General features: G+C 39.6%; 1 protein-coding gene across 5 annotated transcripts in view; it reads left to right on the top strand.

The window, feature by feature from the left end:
- Positions 1-19,833, top strand: part of ATP11B (ATPase phospholipid transporting 11B (putative)) — a 107,398-nt gene that overhangs the window by 61,052 nt on the left and 26,513 nt on the right. For all 5 annotated transcript variants that reach the window (XM_061637399.1, XM_061637400.1, XM_061637398.1 and 2 more), the window contains exons 20-28: positions 1,391-1,544; positions 2,793-2,895; positions 7,151-7,296; positions 8,332-8,391; positions 9,119-9,246; positions 10,661-10,799; positions 15,386-15,451; positions 16,045-16,148; positions 16,785-16,950. In XM_061637399.1, coding sequence (XP_061493383.1) covers positions 1,391-1,544; positions 2,793-2,895; positions 7,151-7,296; positions 8,332-8,391; positions 9,119-9,246; positions 10,661-10,799; positions 15,386-15,451; positions 16,045-16,148; positions 16,785-16,950 — 1,066 coding nt within the window. The remainder of the gene's footprint in view (positions 1-1,390; positions 1,545-2,792; positions 2,896-7,150; positions 7,297-8,331; positions 8,392-9,118; positions 9,247-10,660; positions 10,800-15,385; positions 15,452-16,044; positions 16,149-16,784; positions 16,951-19,833) is intronic.

Below are 19,833 nucleotides of genomic sequence, written 5' to 3' on the forward strand. Positions count from 1 at the left end.
AGCAGGTCCGTAGTCTGGGGATGCTCCTGGATCCATCTTTGTCGCTAGAGGCCCCAGTGACCTCAGTGGCTAGAAGTGCCTTTTACTAGCTTTAGCTGGTAAGACAGCTGCGGCCGTTTCTGGACCGGGATAGCCTGACCACTGTTGTCCATGCCTGGTAACCTCCAGGCTGGATTACTGTAATGCACTCTTATGTGGAGCTACCTTTGAGGTTGGTCTGGAAGCTGCAGCTGGTGCAAAATGTGGTGGCGAGACTGCTCTCTGGGGCAGGGTATCACCAACATGTCACCTTGCTGCTGAAAGAATTGCACTGGCTGCCTATTAGCTACTGGGCTAAGTTCAAGGTTCTAGTTTTTGTGTGCAAAGCCCTATACAGCTTGGGATCAGGATACCTGAAATACCATCTTACCCCATATATACCCAATCGATCACTGTGCTCTGCAGGTGAGGGCCTCCTGCACATACCATCTTATCAGGAGGTCCGTTCCACACAACGAAGGAAGCAGACCTTTAGCGTTGTGATACCTACCCTTTGGAATTCCCTCCCCTTAAATAGTAGACAGGCTCCATGTTTGTTGTCTTTTTGGCACCTACTGAAGGCCTTCCTCTTTCAACAAGCCTTTTAAGTAAATCTTATCCCAGTCTGTGTCTATATTGGAATTGCTTTTAAGATGTTTTTAAAGCTTTTTAAAAAAGATGTTTTAAAATATGTTTTGTTTTAATATATTTTAAAATCTGTTTATGATGTTTTAGAGTATTTTTAGTGCTTTTGTTTGCAAGGTAAACAAAACATGTGAGGCGTCCTTCCCTGGCTCTCCCTGTCTGATTCCTACCTGCTTGTGGTTACTGCCTGTCTCTAGGCACCACCAGGGACTCCACCAGTCCGGACCGCACTCTCTTATGGTTTCTCTCCCCGCTCTAGCACAGATCTCAACAGATCCCCCTGCTAGGCAACCACCAGTCACGTCCCAATACTAGTATTCCCAGAGACTCTGAATACTGGTATTGTTATTCTCTTCACCGCTGCCACCATTTGTTACAGTTCCCCTTCAGCCTTGGTCATTACCTTACCCTCCCTTCTGGTCTGTGAAACTCCAGCCAAGGATCAGGCCTTTGGTAAACCAAATTAAGTATGTATTACAGATAACAAAGCTAACAAGATTAACAAGGTTTCTTCTTAAGGCACCTAAGCATATGGTTTTACTCAATACTAATCCGAACTCCACCTCCCTCCTTCTTCACGCTCTCCTGGCAAACAACTCTCTCAAACCCCACCAAGCAATCCACATCTTGGTTCTTTCAGGATTTGGTAAATCCAACTGGGGACCTTCACAGAAAAGTAAAGAATTTGAGTACCAATAGTAACATTTCCTCCCCCCTCCCTTGTTAGAATAGAGGAGGACCATGTAATCCAGCATGGGCTGGTGGTGGATGGGACCAGCCTCTCCCTTGCACTCAGGCAACATGAGAAGCTTTTCATGGAAGTCTGCAGGAATTGCTCTGCTGTGCTGTGCTGCCGCATGGCACCTCTACAGAAAGCAAAGGTAATTTGTTCAGAGTTTTAAAGTGGGACTCATCTGGCTCCCATGGTCTATTATGGTGGCTCTCAACACTTCTGCTTTTTATTTTGTTTACAGTAGGCCCCTGCTTTTTGGCGTTCTGCTAATACGGCAGTGCCAGCGGGGCGATCAGCTGTAGCGCGGGGAGCTGCAGCCACCGCATTCCAGCTGACAGCGATCAGCTGTAGTGCGGCTGCTGGAGCTCCCCACATTACAGCTGATCCTGCACTACAGCTGGAGCTCCCCGTGCTACAGCTGATCGCACTCAATAGCTGATCAGCTGCAGCGCACTACAGTTTATCGCTGTCAGCTGGAGTGTGGCGGCTGGAATACAGTAGGGCCCCACTTTTCGGCAGTTTTTGCTTTTCAACGGGGGCTTGGAACATAACCTGTCGTGTGAGTAAGGCCCTGCTGTATATCTGTAGTGCCATCTGTTTAATAAATGCATTTCTATAGCGCTTTGTATTTCAACAAATAATAACCTCAAAGTGATTTGCAACCTAACTTAAAGCATCAAATAAAGCATTACAAAGTATCAAAATAAAACATTACAGAAATACAAAACACATCTTAAAGCAGAATAATTCAACAAGAAAACAATATAGTCTCTCAAACATAAAGGCATTACAGCAAAAAACCAAATGCAAAAATACATAATAAAACTCCACAAACAATATCAATAGCAGCAAAACAAAATAACCGAAATAGAAGTTGTGACACACACAGACACACACTGTCCCAGTAACTTCTCCCAGATCCTTCTTAGCGATGCTCCACATACAAGCCTCACCCTCAGACATTCCCACCAACCATACAAATAACACTGCTGATCCCCCAGCCAATCAAAGCAAATGTCTAGCCTACAAAAATACATAGCAGCATTATTAAGTATACTTTACAACCAGGTCATTCACCCACCTTGATTAGGGCAATTATAGTATACAACAACAACATGACCACTCTTTCCCCATCTCTCACCCAGATAGTGCCATATTCCAGGTAAGCTTTGTCTGGCAAGCATGCAAAACAGGTGCCACTTTCTATAAGTGTATTTCTAGATCTCTGCCACATTCATTATTCCCACCTTATTAGCAAACATTGTGGATGAATACAGAAAACGTGGGTTTTTAAGCCCTAGACTGTCCATTGGCTTTGTTGATGGCCTTCCATAATTGATCAGTTCAAGGAGTGCTTGGTATTCCAATTTTTTTAAATCCTGTTTTTTCTTTGCAGATTGTGCGACTGTTAAAAACCTCTCCAGAGAAGCCTATCACATTAGCCATTGGTGATGGGGCTAATGATGTGAGCATGATACAAGAAGCTCATGTAGGGATAGGTAAGAGACTTCCCAATGTTGCAGTTGTATCCAGGCTTTTGGTTTTGGAGTCATCACTCTCATTGTATTAAAATTCAGTAAAAAGAATTGCAGTGGGTGTCAGCTCTCTGCATGAAAGACCTGGGTGGTAAACCAGAGGTTCTGTGTGCATCGGGGCTTTTCATCTCAATAAAATGATGAATAAAAATACATTTATAGTCCCCTTTTCAGCCAAGACTATCTCCTAAAGAGGCTTACAACTTTAAAAGCAAAGGTATAATATAATTTAGAGCAAGGTTTCCCATCTGCGGTCAGTGGACCACTAGTGGTCCATGAGCTTCATTCAGGTAGTCCACTGCATATCTGCATTAAATATTAACATTGATTTTAATAGTATATCTATTACTGCTTTTATTATTGTATTTTATTGTATTACAATATGAATTCCATGGAGTACAATATAAGAAATAAAAGAAGCAGTAAAAATACACTGTGCTGGATGCTGTATGATTTTAATTGTAGTACAATTGCTGCAACAGGCAGAAACATCAGTGAGTAGTCCTCCAAGACCATCAGTTTTCAAGTGGTCCAGCAGGGGGAAAAGCTGGGGACCACTCTTTTAGAAGATACATTGAAGAGGAGCAAGATTTAACTAAAACAAAAAATTATCGGCCGATATCTCTATTGAATAATGACTATAAAATTTTTACAATGATCTTGGCAGAAAGAATGAAAATAATATTGCAACAATTTATCCAGGAAGATCAATCGGGGTTTTTACCTAAAAGACAATTACGTGACAACGTCAGGAATGTCTTGAATGTGTTGGAATATTTAGAACAACGAAATGATAAACAAGCAGCTTTGATTTTTTTAGATGCTGAGAAAGCATTTGATAATTTGAATTGGAAATTTAAGTTTCAGGTTTTGGAGCAAATGGATTTTGGAGACAATTTTATAAAATGGATTAGATCGATTTATAAATCTCAGAAGGCTCAGATAATTGTTAATGGAGATTTAACGGATTCATGTGAAATACAAAAGGGTACAAGACAGGGATGTCCATTATCTCCCCTTCTATTTATTTTGGTCTTAGAAGTGCTGCTTAGAGATATAAGGCAAGATAAAAGGATTTCGGGATTAAAGATAAAAAAAGAAGAATATAAACTGAGAGCATTTGCTGATGATTTGATAATTGTATTAGAAAACCCTTTGGAAGGAATTAATGTATTGATGGACAAATTAAAAGAATTTGGACCGTTAGCAGAATTTAAGATCAACAATCAAAAAGCAAAGATGTTGGTGAAAAATTTAACTTTAAGGGAACAGAAAGAGTTAATGGACAAGACAGATTTTACAATAGAGAAAAAGTTGAAATATTTAGGTATCATTATGACAAATAAAAATTCAAAGTTGTTTCATAATAATTATGAAAAATTATGGACAGAGATTAAGAAAGACTTGTTAAGATGGGATAAACTACAATTGTCATTAATGGGTAGAATATCTGTGATAAAAATGAATGTATTACCGAGAATGATGTTTTTGTTTCAAACAATACCTGTAATATCCTCTGATTTACCTTTTAAACAATGGCAAAAAGATATCTCTAAATTTGTATGGCAAGGAAAAAAACCAAGAGTTAAATTTAAATTACTACAAGACGCCAAAGAAAGAGGAGGACTGGGATTACCAAATCTGAGACTTTATTTTGCTGCCTGGTGTTTAGTCTGGATAAAGGAATGGATTTTATTGAGGAATAAAAGACTATTGGATTTGGAGGGCCATAACCTGAAGTGGGGATGGCATGGATATCTATGGTATGACAAAGTAAAAGTAAATGTAGACTTTAATAATCATTTTATAAGACGTCCTCTGTTGAAAATATGGAATAGATATAAACCAAGGTTCTATTCGAAAATACCATTATGTGTCTCAAGTCAAGAAGCGTTTTACAGAAGAGAAATGGCTGGAAAAGAGAAATGGTTAACTTATCAAGAACTATTAGAAAATGTACATGGAGAATATATAATGAAAGAGAGAGAACAACTGATAAAGGAAGGATATAGTTCTCAATGGTTTGCCTATTTACAATTGTTAGAAAGATATAAAATGGACAAGAAAATGTATGGGTTTGAAATAAGTAAATCTGATTTTGAAATAGGTTTGTGTACAAATGATGAAAATATAATTGCGAAAATGTATAAACTCTTACTGAAAATGGATATGGAGGAAGAACAAGTAAAAGAGTGTATGGTAAAGTGGGCAAAAAATTTTGGTTATAACATACAAATGGATCAATGGGAAAATATGTGGAAAAAAGGCTTGAGATTTACATTATGCTATAATCTTAAAGAAAATTTCTATAAAATGATGTACCGTTGGTACATGACTCCAGAAAAGTTGTCAAAAATGTATAGTAATGTTTCTAATGTTTGTTGGAAATGTAAACAACAAGAAGGATCATTTTATCATACGTGGTGGCTGTGTAAAAAGGCAAAATCATTTTGGGCACAGATAGGTAGGATGATGCAAAAAATTCTAAAGATATTCAGTCAAAACCAGATTTTTTTTTTATTGGGTTTTATGGATAAACAAATAGAAAAGAAATATGGAAGAATAATATTATATATGATTACGGCAGCAAGATTATTATATGCACAAAAGTGGAAAATGGAATCAACGCCAACAACGGAAGAATGGCTATTGAAATTAATGGACTTAGTAGAGATGGATAAATTGACATGTCTACTTAGAGAAAAATCGACAGACACATTTCTTAAGGAATGGAAGCCTCTCTTAGACTTTTTGTTGAAAGATCAAAATAAAATGATGATATTGGGATTTGACGATTAACTAAGATAGCCTATGGAGAAAAGTGATCCTGTATGTATATATTAAGGGACAGGTTTGATGTATATTATATACTTATAGCTGATCTGCGACAAATCGGAAGTCAACTATTTTATTTTTATTTTTTTTGTTGTATTGTTATGTTTTTTGACTTTGTTTTGTTTGTCTTTTGAAAAATTTGAATAAAAATTATTTAAAAAAAAGAAAAGAAGATACATTGTGGGGAGAGAGGCAGTCCCTTCCGAAGCAGCCCTTTTCATTGATCTTCTGGCTCCTGGCATTAAAAAGAAAATTGGGTGAACATTAGGAAATACCTGTGCACAACTTTCTATGTACACGCAACTTTACACCTCCCGTTGAAGAATAGAGAAACCCAGTGCCCATGCACTTTGGCCTTGTGCACCCTTAATTTGTAGATTCTAGACATGCTTTCAATTCCATTGAAGTTGACTTTTCTATAGGACTACAGCATCTGTACAGTGCATAAAGTCTGGTAAAATCAGTTCTGGAACAGTGGTCCCTAAACTTTTTTTCCATGGACTCCTTGAAAATTGCTGAAGGTTTTGGTGAACTACTTAATGATTTTTCTGCCTGTTGTAGCAATTGTAATGTACTGCGCTAGATGCTGTATGATTTCCCCCCCAAAATCGTATTAAATATAGAATCAAGCTTATATAACAATAAATGCCAAATATATTTTAAAAAACTTAAAAGAAAAGAAAAAATAAAAAGCAAACAACCAAATAAGTTTTATGATTGTATTATTGCTTCTTTCATTTCTTATATATTTATTTATTGTATTACTATTTGAATTTCAAAGAATTCAAATTGTAATACAATAAAATACAATCTAAGAAAAATGTCATAAGATACAAATAAAAATCACTATTAACATTTAATGTGAGGGATATACCTTCTCCTGGCTTAAACCACAAATCCAGACAGATAAGCCGCAGCCCACTGGTGATCTGTGGCCCACAGTTTGGGAAATTCTGTTCTCTAGAAGATCATTTACAGGGAGAAATATTATATCAATCCTGCCAAAGTTACAAGCCCTCAATTTTATTCACCTACTTGTTCGTTCACACATGCTGATGTTAATTATATGCGATCTTAATCTTAAAAGGTCTTTTTTGGTAAAACTTGCCTAGCTGATCACCAAGAGGCAATTTTGATCGCAGCAGACAGAGAAGTGACCTGTACTACAAAAAATTGAGCTCAACCTTGCAGTAAAGAACTTATCTAGTCAGAGGGCCTTTAAATTAAAAAAGAAAACACTTGAAAGACTGGAATCTCCTAGCTATTGTGGCAGTTGCTTGTGTTCTTTTTATTGTGCTTCAAGCTATTACCCTTTGTTTTTGCATGCCTTGGGGGTAGGGGACAGGTTCATCTTAATTTTTCTTTTGTTCCTCATATATTACAGGTATTATGGGCAAAGAAGGAAGACAAGCTGTAAGAAACAGTGACTATGCAATAGCAAGATTTAAATTCCTTTCCAAGTTACTTTTTGTCCATGGCCACCTTTATTATATTAGAATAGCAACCCTTGTACAGTACTTTTTTTACAAGGTAAGTTCCTTCAGATTTTCATCATTGGATATTCCTGTAGCTAGAAACCATCTTGTGTTGGTGGTACATCCTTGAGGTTAATTGCACTGGGTGGAAAAGCATTCAGAAATTATATGCAATTGTGTTCAGTGTGGTACTTTGCATTCTTAACTTTTATTAGATAACTTTTGACTGAATCAGTTTAGCTCATTATTGTCAAACCCAGAGTCTCGGGAAAGATGTAACTCTGCAGATCTTATAACCACAGTGAGGAGTTATGGACTGCAAGCTCATTCTCGCACTTAACACATGTGCACACAGGATTGTATCCAAGTCCTATTCAGAGTAGGCCCATGGAAATTAATGGACTTCAGTTAGTCATATGCATTAATTTCAGTGGGTCTACTCTGAGTAGAACTACTGTTGGATACAACCCATACTCTCCCATCCACTCATCCTCCCTGCTCTCTTCCAGACCCATTTCCCCTTTCCTCCTTCTCTTCAGTTAAACATGGTATTACATTACGCATGGACTGAAAACACAATGTGATCGACACAAAGGTTCCTTGATATTATTTATGCAACAAATGTGTAGTATAAACTGCCTTTCCTGATTAGTCATGGGGGTTAATAAGAGAAGATACAAAAACCGTAAAAGCAGCTACTGTTTATAAACAAACTAAAAGCAGACAGGCTTGGGCCCTAAAATGAATTTCCTTCTTTAAACTTCCTTAGGTCTCTTCATGTGCCCAGTCCCACATTGCTCAAGAAGGTCCTCTAACCTTCCAGATAAGCTTTCTGTCATTTAAAAGGCATGGCTTGCAAACCCACTTGTAATCAGGTGGTTTCAGTGCCTAGTTCATAAGGCAACTGTGGCTTCCATACGATGCACACAGAATAGAAAGCAATGGTCAGTAGACATGGAGGGCTAGAGTTCCTAATTATGGAATAATTCTGGTTAATGGTCTATATAAACAAAGATAACTGTTTCGATATTAAAGATATGCTGTACTTGTATTGTCACTAACTAGTTCTACATCACTTTTTGTTTTCCAGAATGTATGCTTTATTACACCACAGTTTTTATATCAGTTCTTTTGTTTGTTTTCACAACAAGTAAGTACTCAGTTGGAGGTTTCCTCTTCCTCAACCCTCTCCCTTGATTTATGGGTAGATATGCAGAAGTGAGAGAGAGAGAGAGAGAGAAAGTAAACTAAGTTTTATTTCTGTGTCTTCCTGGGTTACTTTTTTTTAATGAAAGTCCTAATCCTTCTCTTCATTATCTGTTTATTTATATGCAACTTTTTCACAGAGTTGTGCCCAGGGGCTCACAACATATCAAATGAACAACAATAAATATAACCGTTAAAAACATATTAGGAACAATAATGGTGTTAAGTAAATTTTAAAACACCAACCAGTACATCATTGTTGAAAACGGTACAAATAAGCTAACCTAAATCTTGCACCAACAGAATTACTTAGAGGTTAAACTGGGATTAAACCTGGCCTTTCCCTAATAAATCTTTCCCTTAGGTACTCTTGTTACAGTGATTTTAGGAAAGAGCATGAGAAGATTTGTATTTGTTTTTGGTATGTATCTAGGGAGTATGCTGAACTCTTGATACTCACTAGTTCTTATCGTTTGAGGCATCATTAGAAAGCTAAAATGAGAATACATGCATATATTGGCTTTCTGTTGTATCTCTGTTGAGAATGGCTTTTTGTTATAAAAATAGAGCTCGGTTTTTGAATTGCTTTTAACTAAACACTTTGACTAGAAGTCCTGTCTTATATATCTGCCTTTTAAAACCACTAATTCTCCACCCTTTTCACTTTTCAGACTCTGTATGACAGTGTGTACCTGACTTTGTACAACATTTGTTTCACTTCCTTGCCAGTCCTCATGTACAGTCTTTTTGAGCAGCACGTACACCCTCATGTGTTACACAGCAAGCCAACACTCTATCGGTAAGAATGCTCATTTGTGGGAGGGTCATGCTTGGTACATGATGGTGTGCCCCCACCCCCCAAGTGGTAGAAAGGCAATGTCTTCAGAAGCTGTTTAGAAGCATCAACACTTACTTGAGTTAGATGATCCTCCCAGGTCTGTTTCCATGTCACCAGCAAATATTTTTCTTTTGAAACCTGCATAATCAAAATGTGGATGGGCCATATTCATTAGTAAGGGTATATATATGTTTTACATGCGGAAGATTCCTCATTCAATCCTGTCATCTCCAGTGAATGGCGATTTCAGGAAGACTGGAAAAGACCTCTGGTTGAGACTTTGGAGAGCTGTTTCAGGCCAAAGTAGACAATAAATAACATAGACAATAAAGATTAAATGGGCCAAGGGCCAGACTGTAACTAAAAGCAACCATATGTTTATTTATTTATTTATTTAGTTTAATTTATATACCGCCCTAAGCCCAAAGGCTCTCTGGGCGGTGTACATTTATTTATTTATGTTCATGAGGCCAGTTTTTAATAACATTTAGGGGCATACGTGTTAGTGCAGGGAATAGCAGAATTCTGTTCTCTTCCTTTTCCCGTAGATCATAGGGATCACTGAATGAGCAAAACAGTGTTCTTTGTTTAGATAACTTCTGAACCAGGCATGGTTCTGTACTTAACATTATTCCAATTGCTCATGGTGGTTCAGAGCAAAACTTCAAAATAGATTGTTAAATGTCGAAATAGATAGCTGGTTGCCTTCCTCATTTGGTGAGGAAGATCAGTCACAGATATTTCCATGCTGCTCTGAAAACTAAGGAGACAGTACACTTGCCCCTGAATTCAGTATATTTTTAATTTAAGGCTTTTGCCAGAGAATGCCATGCAATTCATTTGTGAGATGGAGCTGAAACATGTTGCAACAGAGCCACAAAATTTAAGAACCTGTGATACCTGTGAAACCTCCTGGTTTCAGAATTTGAAATATACTACTTGATCTGTTAAAAGATTAATTTACCTGTTTAGCTGATCTCCCACAAATTCATCAAGCAAGCCGATCAAATCTTGACAAATGGAAAACTGGCTCATTGAGGAATGTTGTTGGCAGCTGAAGACTGGGGGATGTTAGTCAACAGACACTCTCAAATTCTCTGACATGTAGTACTGAGTTGCCTTTACATGTTATGAGGTCTGTACCTCGTGATAGAAGACATGGTGACTGGTCCCATTTAATTTTGCAACTGCACTACCTGAAGCTTATCCCATATCGTGTCTAGGGTGACTAGAGAGTGATTGTTTTTATGGCTGTACCTAAACAGATGCTCTCTGATGCAATGGTGATGGTATATCAAGTACATAAAGAATTAAAATTGATTTGTTGTTAATTGGAAAGCAGCAATAAAGGCCTTGTATCATTTTTTCCTTACAGAGACATCAGTAAAAATGCCCACTTGGGCTTTAAGCATTTTCTTTACTGGACCTTCTTGGGATTCTGTCATGCGTTTGTTTTCTTCTTTGGCTCATACCTTCTGATGGGAGAAGACACTTCTTTGCTGGGAAATGGCCAGGTAAAGTAATATATAAACGGATAATAAATGCAGATGTCATGATTACACATTTGATATGACTTACAATATTTATGGGAAGTTGATGCTCTGTAGACTGCAAAATTACTGCCAAACGTAATTAAACCATAAATGTCATGAGCTATTTAAAGATTATTCTGTGTAGAGAAGTAGAAGAATTGACCTCTTATACAGCTGTTATGGTTGGTCAACAGGAGTAACTTAACAATTATTCCAAGTATGCAACATGTAGAGTCTTTCTAAATGACAAGAAAATACCTCCATGTAGAGAATGGACAGATCTTATTTCTTATGATGTCCAGAACATAGTGGTCATTGTGTTTATCATGTGGCAGCTATTCCAGTCTTATTTCCAGTTGTTTGAAAATGTTAAAGTTCTTGGCTTGCCCAGTTCAATGAGTGCCATGTTAATGCACTCAGTACCTTGATATAGTGGTAACTAAAAATAATAATTTTATAGAATGCTTTACAGTGTTCATTTTGCTTACATATATTCTCACTAATCTTTAGTCACCTATGTCACAGGATTGATTTTGTTACTCTTCCCCATATTGCTGATGGGATGCAGGTGGGTTGCGAGTTTGTGACTTGCCTAAGGCCACCTTGCAAGTTTATGGCAGAAGCCAGGACTTCCTGGTTTATAACAGTTTGCTTAGTCACAACATTCCTTCAGTTTAGCAGGCAAGGAGTAGTGTGCCTACGTTCCTACTTGTGTGTGCCTGTAGAGGATGGGGAATGGCATCCAGATGGTAGTGGCATCCTGGAACATCATTCAGGAGGGTTTGGTGTTCATCAGGAGTGGCTAAATGCTTATCTGTGTGGTTCATAGTTGCACCACAGGCAGAGTTGCTTTTCCCTCTCAATGAGATTGTTTTAACACAGCACATAGTTAAACTATGGAATTCGCTCCCACAGGAGACAGTGATGGCCATCATGGCTTTAAAAGATGATTAGACAAATTCATGGAAGATAAGGCTATGGATGGCAATTAGCCCTGATTATATGTTCTACCACCACTGTCAGAAGGAGTGTGCTTCTGAATACCAGTTGCTAGAAATCGCAGGAGGGGGCAGTGGTTGTGCTCAGGTCCTGCTTGTGGGCTTCCCACAGGCACCACCGTGAGAACAGGATGGTAGACTGGATGCGCCAGTGGCCTGATACAGCAGGCTCTTCTTATGTTCTTAACCAATCTTAGCCTGGGGTAGAAAGATACACAGCAGTGTTAACCTGGAATGTTAACACTATTGAAGTCAAGAGAGAAAGCAAGTTGCTATGTGTGAATCTCTCCCCCCCCCTCTCTCTCTCCCTCGTGTATATAGTATTTACAGCTGTAATATTGTACTTCAATTTGATCGTTTAGTTTTCTTTCCCCCCTTTTTCAATGCTGTGCATGTCGTCAGATATTGAAATCTAACAGGCAAATGGTAAGAGCCTGTGTTGTAGGAAGAATGACGTTAAAATCAACGGATTCAGAATGAAGCATCCTTCCCCCTTGACTACATTCAAAAATAAATGGTGGCAAGAGATTGTCTGTGCCTCATCTCAGGCAGCAGCATCACCATGGCAAACTCTTGCATGTTTAGTGTAATTTTATTTTATTATTTTTATTTATTTATTTAACTTGTATCCCGCCCTTCCTCCCAGCAGGAGCCCAGGGCGGCAAACAAAGCACTAAAACACTTTAAAACATCATAAAAACAGATCTTAAAATACATTTAAACAAAACAGCATTAAAAACATTTTTTTTAAAAAAAAACTTTAAAAAGGGTTAAAATTTTACTACTACCCGTGTTATTTTTGGCAGGTGTGGGGAACCTTTGGCCCTCCAGATGTTGCTGAACTACAGCTCCCACCATTCCTGGCCATTGGCCATGTTTGCTGGAGCTGATGGTGTCATGGTCTCGGCCACCCCACGGGTGCCAGACACATGCTTCGGACCCAATTCCCCACCCTGGGTAATTGATCCGGAACCCAGTTCCCCTTGCCAAGGCTGCAAGGTAGACGATAGGCTGCCACCACCCCTTCTACTGGTTCACACTCTGAGTTGGGAAACCCAAAGCCCAGATGTAGGTGCACCAAGGATTTCTAAAGACAAGAGCCAAACAGGCACTCCTCTTCCAGAAGCCCTCAGGTAAAGCCAAACACACTCTTTTGGTAGTTTGTGGTCAGTGGTCGAGGTGCCAGATCCAGGACCAAAGGTATTCTTGCTCGATGAACACACATGGGTAAATAAGAAGTAGCTTTATTAATAAAAATATAAGTGCACAATTAATAGCAGCAAAACAATTCCTCAAAATCCACACCCAACCAGGGGTTTAGGTAAGACGCACAAGAGAGTTCAGACACAACCAAAACAACAAAACTAACCGACCGATTCTACTTACTGAAGAGGTAGTTGTAAATCCCACCTCCCCTCAGAGAGGCATAAGTAAGGTAGTGAAGGCAGCGGAACCCCATGCAGGTAACCATCCGTCTAGATGGACCCAGGGGAACAAAGGCTAAAGGTTTCACCCCCTATACTTAAGGAAAAAGCCCTAGCAACAGTTCACAGTGATTCAACCAATCAGGGGGCTTTCTAATGAAGTAATTTTCCTGAAGCTTCTTCACTTTTTGCGCCTTAGCAGGCCCCCCTCCCTTCCTGATCCCAACTCTTCTCAGGCCCACTTTGCCTTGAGTACCAGGCTCTCAACAGATAACAGAGATAACCAGGTGCTGCTTCTCCAGCTCTTAATTAACAGCAGCTGAAAGGAAACTTAAAAGTTTTCCGCTCACATATAGGCCCATCTCCTCCCAAGATGAAATCCCCACAATTCTCTGCATCTGAGCCATGTTACAGTGAACCATTTTGAACCATGTTACAATTTCATGACAGATGGGATTTGTTTTTCAGCAACATCTGGAGGACCAAAGGTTTCCCCCATCCTGATTTAAGGACCGTCTGTGTAAACAGATTGACAGTGTATCATATTTTTTGGTAAAAAATACAGAGCACAAAGCATAGGGGCATTGAGGGCTCAAGCGTGTGATGCTTCTGTTTGCCAGCTCCCCCAAATTGTGGCTGATTTCAGATGTTTACAGGAATCCAGTTCTCCTCCTATGGAATAGTGTCCGCATAGCAACAAGTGGCTGATAAGCAGAGCCTGTGTGCTTTCTTGAGGGTGTTCTTTGTGGACAAGCCATCCATTATATGGATTGCACGGAGGGCAGGGGGTGTGGAAGAAAACACATGCCACACCTGTAGCAAGTATAAAAATGTTCCTGGATGTCAGCTCTCGATGGCCCTCAGGAGCGCTTCCCATGTAGTTTATAGGGAGAAGGTGAGAAAACAGACCTGTGAGACTGTGGCATCTTCCCTGTCCTCCCTTTCTCCCTTAGGATAACGTCTCCATTTGAGTATGGGACAAAAGTTTAGCTCCATCTTCATGTTACATTTAAAGCGGTATTGTACCACTTTAAACGATCATGGCTGGAAAGTGTGCTTCAGTAAGGGCAGAGAGTTGTGAGGAAACCTCTGTTCCCCTCACAGAGCCACCATTTCCAGAATTCTCTGGGAAGAGGGATTGATTGTTCAACTACTCTGGGAATTGTAGCTCTGTGAGGACAATACAGGGCAGTTGCGTTTGAAGGATTTTTCTGTTTCCTCTTGGCTAGGATATCACTGGAACCAATTTCCAAAGTATAGATAAGGCTGCGAACCCAAAGTTTTAGGGAGATCTTATCGTTGCTTACAGTTATCTCTGAGATGAAATACATTTTTTACCACACCATCTGATCTGTTCAGCAATCTTTTTAGACTTCATGGTGTGGTTGTGGAGGTAACAATTAAAAATAGGTAGCCAGATTTTAAAGACAGAGTCCAGGAACAGTATCCCAAATTCTGCAAAAACACAAAACAATCTGGTTCAGAATTAAGACACTTGGACAGATAGCATGTATTACAGCCGGAGTGCAATTACCTCTCTGTGGAACAAGTGCCTGAGTTTTCTTAGTTCACACTGTTTGTTTCTTTCAGAAAAGTATGCACAGCTTTACTTTTAAAATGTTGTATGGTTGACTTTTGATTCTATTAATCCTTGAAATAAATGACCACCATTATTTTTGAATTTTGGAGGGTCTGGTTTGCAAAATCTATATGTGATGCTTCATTGAAGGGAGAAATATCCCACCCACCCCCATAATTAAAGGCTAATTACTTTCATACTGCAGTAGAATTTTTCATTAGCTGTGTAATGTATGTATAATTGGCTGATAAGTTTTTATATTCCTGCAGTCCTGTTTGCATTGGAATTTAAACTTGTGGTGGCTTGTGGAGAAAAATAACCTGTCCAATGACAATCTGAATCTTGTAACTCGTACTTATTTTCCCTGTTTTGCTTTCCATTTTTCTTTCTTGCTTTACTGAATAGTTATAGACAAGTGAGCGTTCTGCATTTCTGAGCTTTTTAGTAGATTTAGTTTCATTAGCATAGCTGCATCACCTGTAGCTGCATTATTGCAAAAAAAAAGAAGTTAAAAGTAACTTTCATCTGCTTTAATCACACTGCATCTTTTTGTTTTTTCTTTTATAGATGTTTGGAAACTGGACTTTTGGTACTCTAGTCTTCACAGTTATGGTTATAACCGTTACGATGAAGGTACAGTGGTATAGTTGTGACTCTGCTATTTAAGTGTTGTAGATTGCAGAAACAGTTTAGAAAAGGAGACCTTCGTGTTTTGTTACTACTTTTGGCTCAAACATTTAAGGAGAAAAATGACCGAATTTAAATGTAAACTGGGGCTAAGCTGAATCAGCTTTTTGATTTTCACATTGAAAATCCCTCTTTCAGTGAGGCAAAGAAAGTAGGTGTCCCACATGATGTCTCTTTGGAATTTGGGTTGCTTCAAGGGGAGTTTCTTGGCCTTGAAGCCCTGAAGTTCTCAGGCAAGCTTTAAAGGATCCACCAACTGGACGAACTGTGTGGTTCCTAATGAGCCCTAGGAAGGTGTGCTGAAAGAGTCCTTTGAAGGGGAGCTGTGCTGTCACCATCCTAGGCCAAAAGGCCCCAACTCGAGGAAGATCCCCAGCATTGGGTTTTTAATAACTGTGTGGCCCCCGCGCTACCCACCCTTTATATATTTTCATAGTAAACCCCATCACTTAAAAAAGAGGCGACCGTATTTATGCTTATTAAATGTATTGGCTGTCTAGTAAATTTATGCCAACTTTCTTGTGTTCTTATGTTTTTAGATGGCTTTAGAGACGCATTTCTGGACGTGGATAAACCATTTTGTTACCTGGGGTTCCATTGTGTTTTACTTTGTGTTTTCCTTGTTCTATGGGGGAATTATCTGGTAAGAGAGTGTGTGTGTGTTTGCATGCTTACAAGAGAAACAAAGACATTGTAGTCTGTGCTGTGCGTGGGTGGGCGGAATATTTGCCTTGAACTGGAGTTCGCCTGCTTTTGGCCAGTTGTGTACTTCTGGCCTTGCAAGCCTCTGTTGATGGGAGTAAGTGAAGTTCCAGATTTAAAAGGGGTCAGTGCAGGATCAGAATATGTTTATATGTGCCTGAGAAACTGGGAGTGCTGTTACTGGCTATTTCAGCACTGAGCAAGCATGTCACGGCACTCTGGGTCAGAAACTGGTGGCATATGGGAAGGGCTGTATTTCATAGGCAGAGCCTTCCACGCAGAAAGTCTCGGCTCCAGTCTCTTAGCATCTTTAGGTAGGACTGGGAGAGATCCATGTGTGAAACCCTAGAGAGCCTCTGCAAGTCAAGCTAGACTATACTGAGCTCGATGGGCTTGATATAAGGCAGCCTCCCATGTTCCTGTGGAAACTGGATTTGACGCCCTTCATTGTGAATCTCCTATTGCTGTGCCTTAGGGTCCTTGGGGGGAAGCCTGAATACTTTCCTATTTTAGTCAGTAGTAAAATTGGTTTGTTTCGTTATTTGATCTGTTTTCCTGTAATCTGCTTTAATTCCAGGCCATTTTTGCACACCCAAGACATGTACTTCGTATTTGTTCAGTTGCTGTCCAGTGGCTCCGCTTGGTTTGCTATAATCATCATAGTTGTCACTTGTTTGTTTGTCGATATTGTGAAAAAAGTACTATACAGACACCTGCAGCCCACGAGTACAGAAAAAGCCCAGGTAACTTTTTCTTACATGTGGTTTTTCTGACATCAAAAGAGGAGAGTTTGTTAGAGAGATTCCTGAAAATCTACTGGACTTTTCTCTGTGTGAAACCTTAATTGCAATCCTTAATTAAATTACAGTGATGGTGTAGTATGTAAAATAGAAATCTCCTGTTACATGGCAGATTGTAAATGGCATTGTTTTTCAGTCTCTTGACTAGATTGTAATGTAAGTGAAGGTATGAATATTGCCAAGAATGGAAATGTTCAGAGATAAATGGTCTTGGTTGAGGTCCTATAAAATCTTACAGGTGCAGACATCGTTGCTGATGACTAACAGATATTTGGTAAATGCTCGCTGTGCCAGTGTAATTCATATTTTACTTTCAGTGATGAGTGAATTACTGCAATTCCTCACTGATAATGATTTGGTAAAGCGTGAAAGAATGCTGAGGACTACATTTCCCACGATACTTAGCTTCTCTTGTATGCACAACATCCTGGACCTCAGTTCTTACACCTGGATCCATCCCCACAATTTCCCCTTGCTCCCAGGGAGCTGTACAGAAAAGGGGTGTGTATGGGATTGTAATCCTCCTCAGGTAACACTTGATAGGTCTGAGGCAATGATGTATCCATTTTTGGATGCCAGACTCCAGGCCATCTGGGCTCTGTCCTGAAATGGATCTGGAAAGGTAGGAAAAGGCCTAAAATCTGGTCTCTGAACCCCACCCTCCTTTTCTGCATTTGTCACATTGCCACATACTATACCAGGTTTCCCTTTGATTCTTGACAGCAAAAAGTGGCCTATAACATCCTAGTGTTTTTGTGGATTTTGTTGCAGTGGTGCTGAGGGCTACTGGTTCCTGGTTCAGAATGAACTCTGTTCCATGGATTCCGGCATTTCAGAAGTAGTGGGAGGCCAGCTGCCACCATGGGTCATAAATTCAGGACATAAACGTTGTAGCAGATCCCATAAATGTTCATCCCAAGCATTCTTTCTCTGTTTCAGTTCAAGATCAGGGAACTTTTTGGTGAGAGTTATTTAGCCATTTTTTAAATTGGCCAACCTACATGCTCCTTTTATATACCCAGGCATACATGTGTGCTAACATTGCCCCTTTACTCAGATGCACAATTTCCCGTTCAGCAGATGGCAGCTGAATGTATGGTAGATTCTTGCTTCCTTGTTTCTCTTTCCCAGGGAAGCATGAGAAAACGATGTGTGAGGCAGCACTTCCTCTGCTACCTGCTAATTGCAGAAAGCGCTTCCTTGGAGTATGTTATGTGACAGAACCTTTCCCAACTGAGCCATCCCAGTAGCTTCTGCTGCCTCCTATAGTCTCCTAATATAATGCTGTCTTTTCGACAGTCTTCTTGAGCCCTGTCTGTTAGAAGCTACTCCTGCTACACATGGTACATGAAGAAGCAGCTTAACTCAAAGGCATGATGGTGAATCGTATTACGGTGAGGCTTGTGAAGGAGGGTTTCTTTCAAATCTGCCGCTGGCATTTTCCCAAACCTGGGTATGAGCACACACATATACAGGTTTGAGAAAATGCTAGCATTTTGCCAACATACATGCATATATATATACCAATATATAAATGCCATCATAGCGATCCTCGTCTTATATTCAGGATGCCGCATAATCTCAAGCTATGCCAGTGCTATTCAGAATCTGTAAATTAACCACTCTGCCCTCTACAACACATACTGAATGCCGTTTTGAAGGCAGGAGAACTTTGCGGCACAGAGTAATATTCTGTACAATCAGAGTGACTTACTTACTGCTTTGAGTTGCAGGTTCGTAAGCTGCAGGAAGCCTCCTCCAGCACTTCAAATGTCAGTAATTCATTTCTTGCTTGTTTTGAAAGTGGGCTCATGTGGAAGGCTCCACCACTTACCACTAGCAGGAGGGAAATCAGTGGTTTGGATCCAGCAGAAGCTCCCTGTGGAGAAAAAAGGGGGACTGTCTTCCCCAGTTCCCTCTGCAGCACTACCTCTCACATTGTTTGGGGGCGAGGGAGGGATCCTCAACCCTCTGGAGCACCCTTTTCATAGGAAACAGGACAGCAGGAAGGAGGAAGAATCAGCGAAAATTGCCTCTCTTCCTCCTTTCCTCCAGCAGAACTTTCCTAGAAGTGAAGCTTAGCTCTCAGGAAGTCTAGATCCAATCCAGAGTGTGTTAACTCGTTATCTTTATGCTTTAGAAATTCAGATATGTCTAGGCGTTTTATTTTCCTCATCCTGTACCTGGTAGGTAGCCCATTAACCACCTTTGTTTCTGTACAAGGAGCAGTACTGAGTCCAAATCTAGATATTTCTTAAGCAAGATTGTCAACTTCGCAGCTAATATTTAGTAACATTGCAAATTAGTGACAATGATCTTTCAAGACCTTTTGTGGCATGCTGTGCCCACCAGTGCAGTTAATAAGATTTTTATTTTTTGCAATAATGGAATATCTCATTTGATCTGCATCTGAACACCTCAGTCATATTACCTTGTTGGACATATGCAGCATATTGGAATCAGTATCATCCTTCCCAACCTCTCTGAGTCATGTCTGGATGAAGCTGCTTAAAACAGTTTAAAAAGTGGGTTCCTAGTTTAGTACATGGGATGCAAAATACGTCCCATGCATTTGGATTTTTGCCCTAACTAGTCTTTTTCTGCATCACTGCAGGCAACCCTCTAATATAAGTGCTTTCTCTAGAGGTGAAATTGAAACTTGGTCACTGACGAGTAGTACTTCTGCTCCTTCTAGCAATGGTCTGCCTGCCATATTTTATTTGTTTCTTTTTGTTTGTTACATTTATATCCCACCTTTCTTTTCATGATAGAAACCCATTGAAATTTTATGGGTGGGTTTACTCATCATGCAAGTGGCTTGTTCTA

Source organism: Rhineura floridana, chromosome 7 (genome assembly GCF_030035675.1).
Source record: "Rhineura floridana isolate rRhiFlo1 chromosome 7, rRhiFlo1.hap2, whole genome shotgun sequence".
NCBI lineage: Eukaryota > Metazoa > Chordata > Lepidosauria > Squamata > Rhineuridae > Rhineura > Rhineura floridana.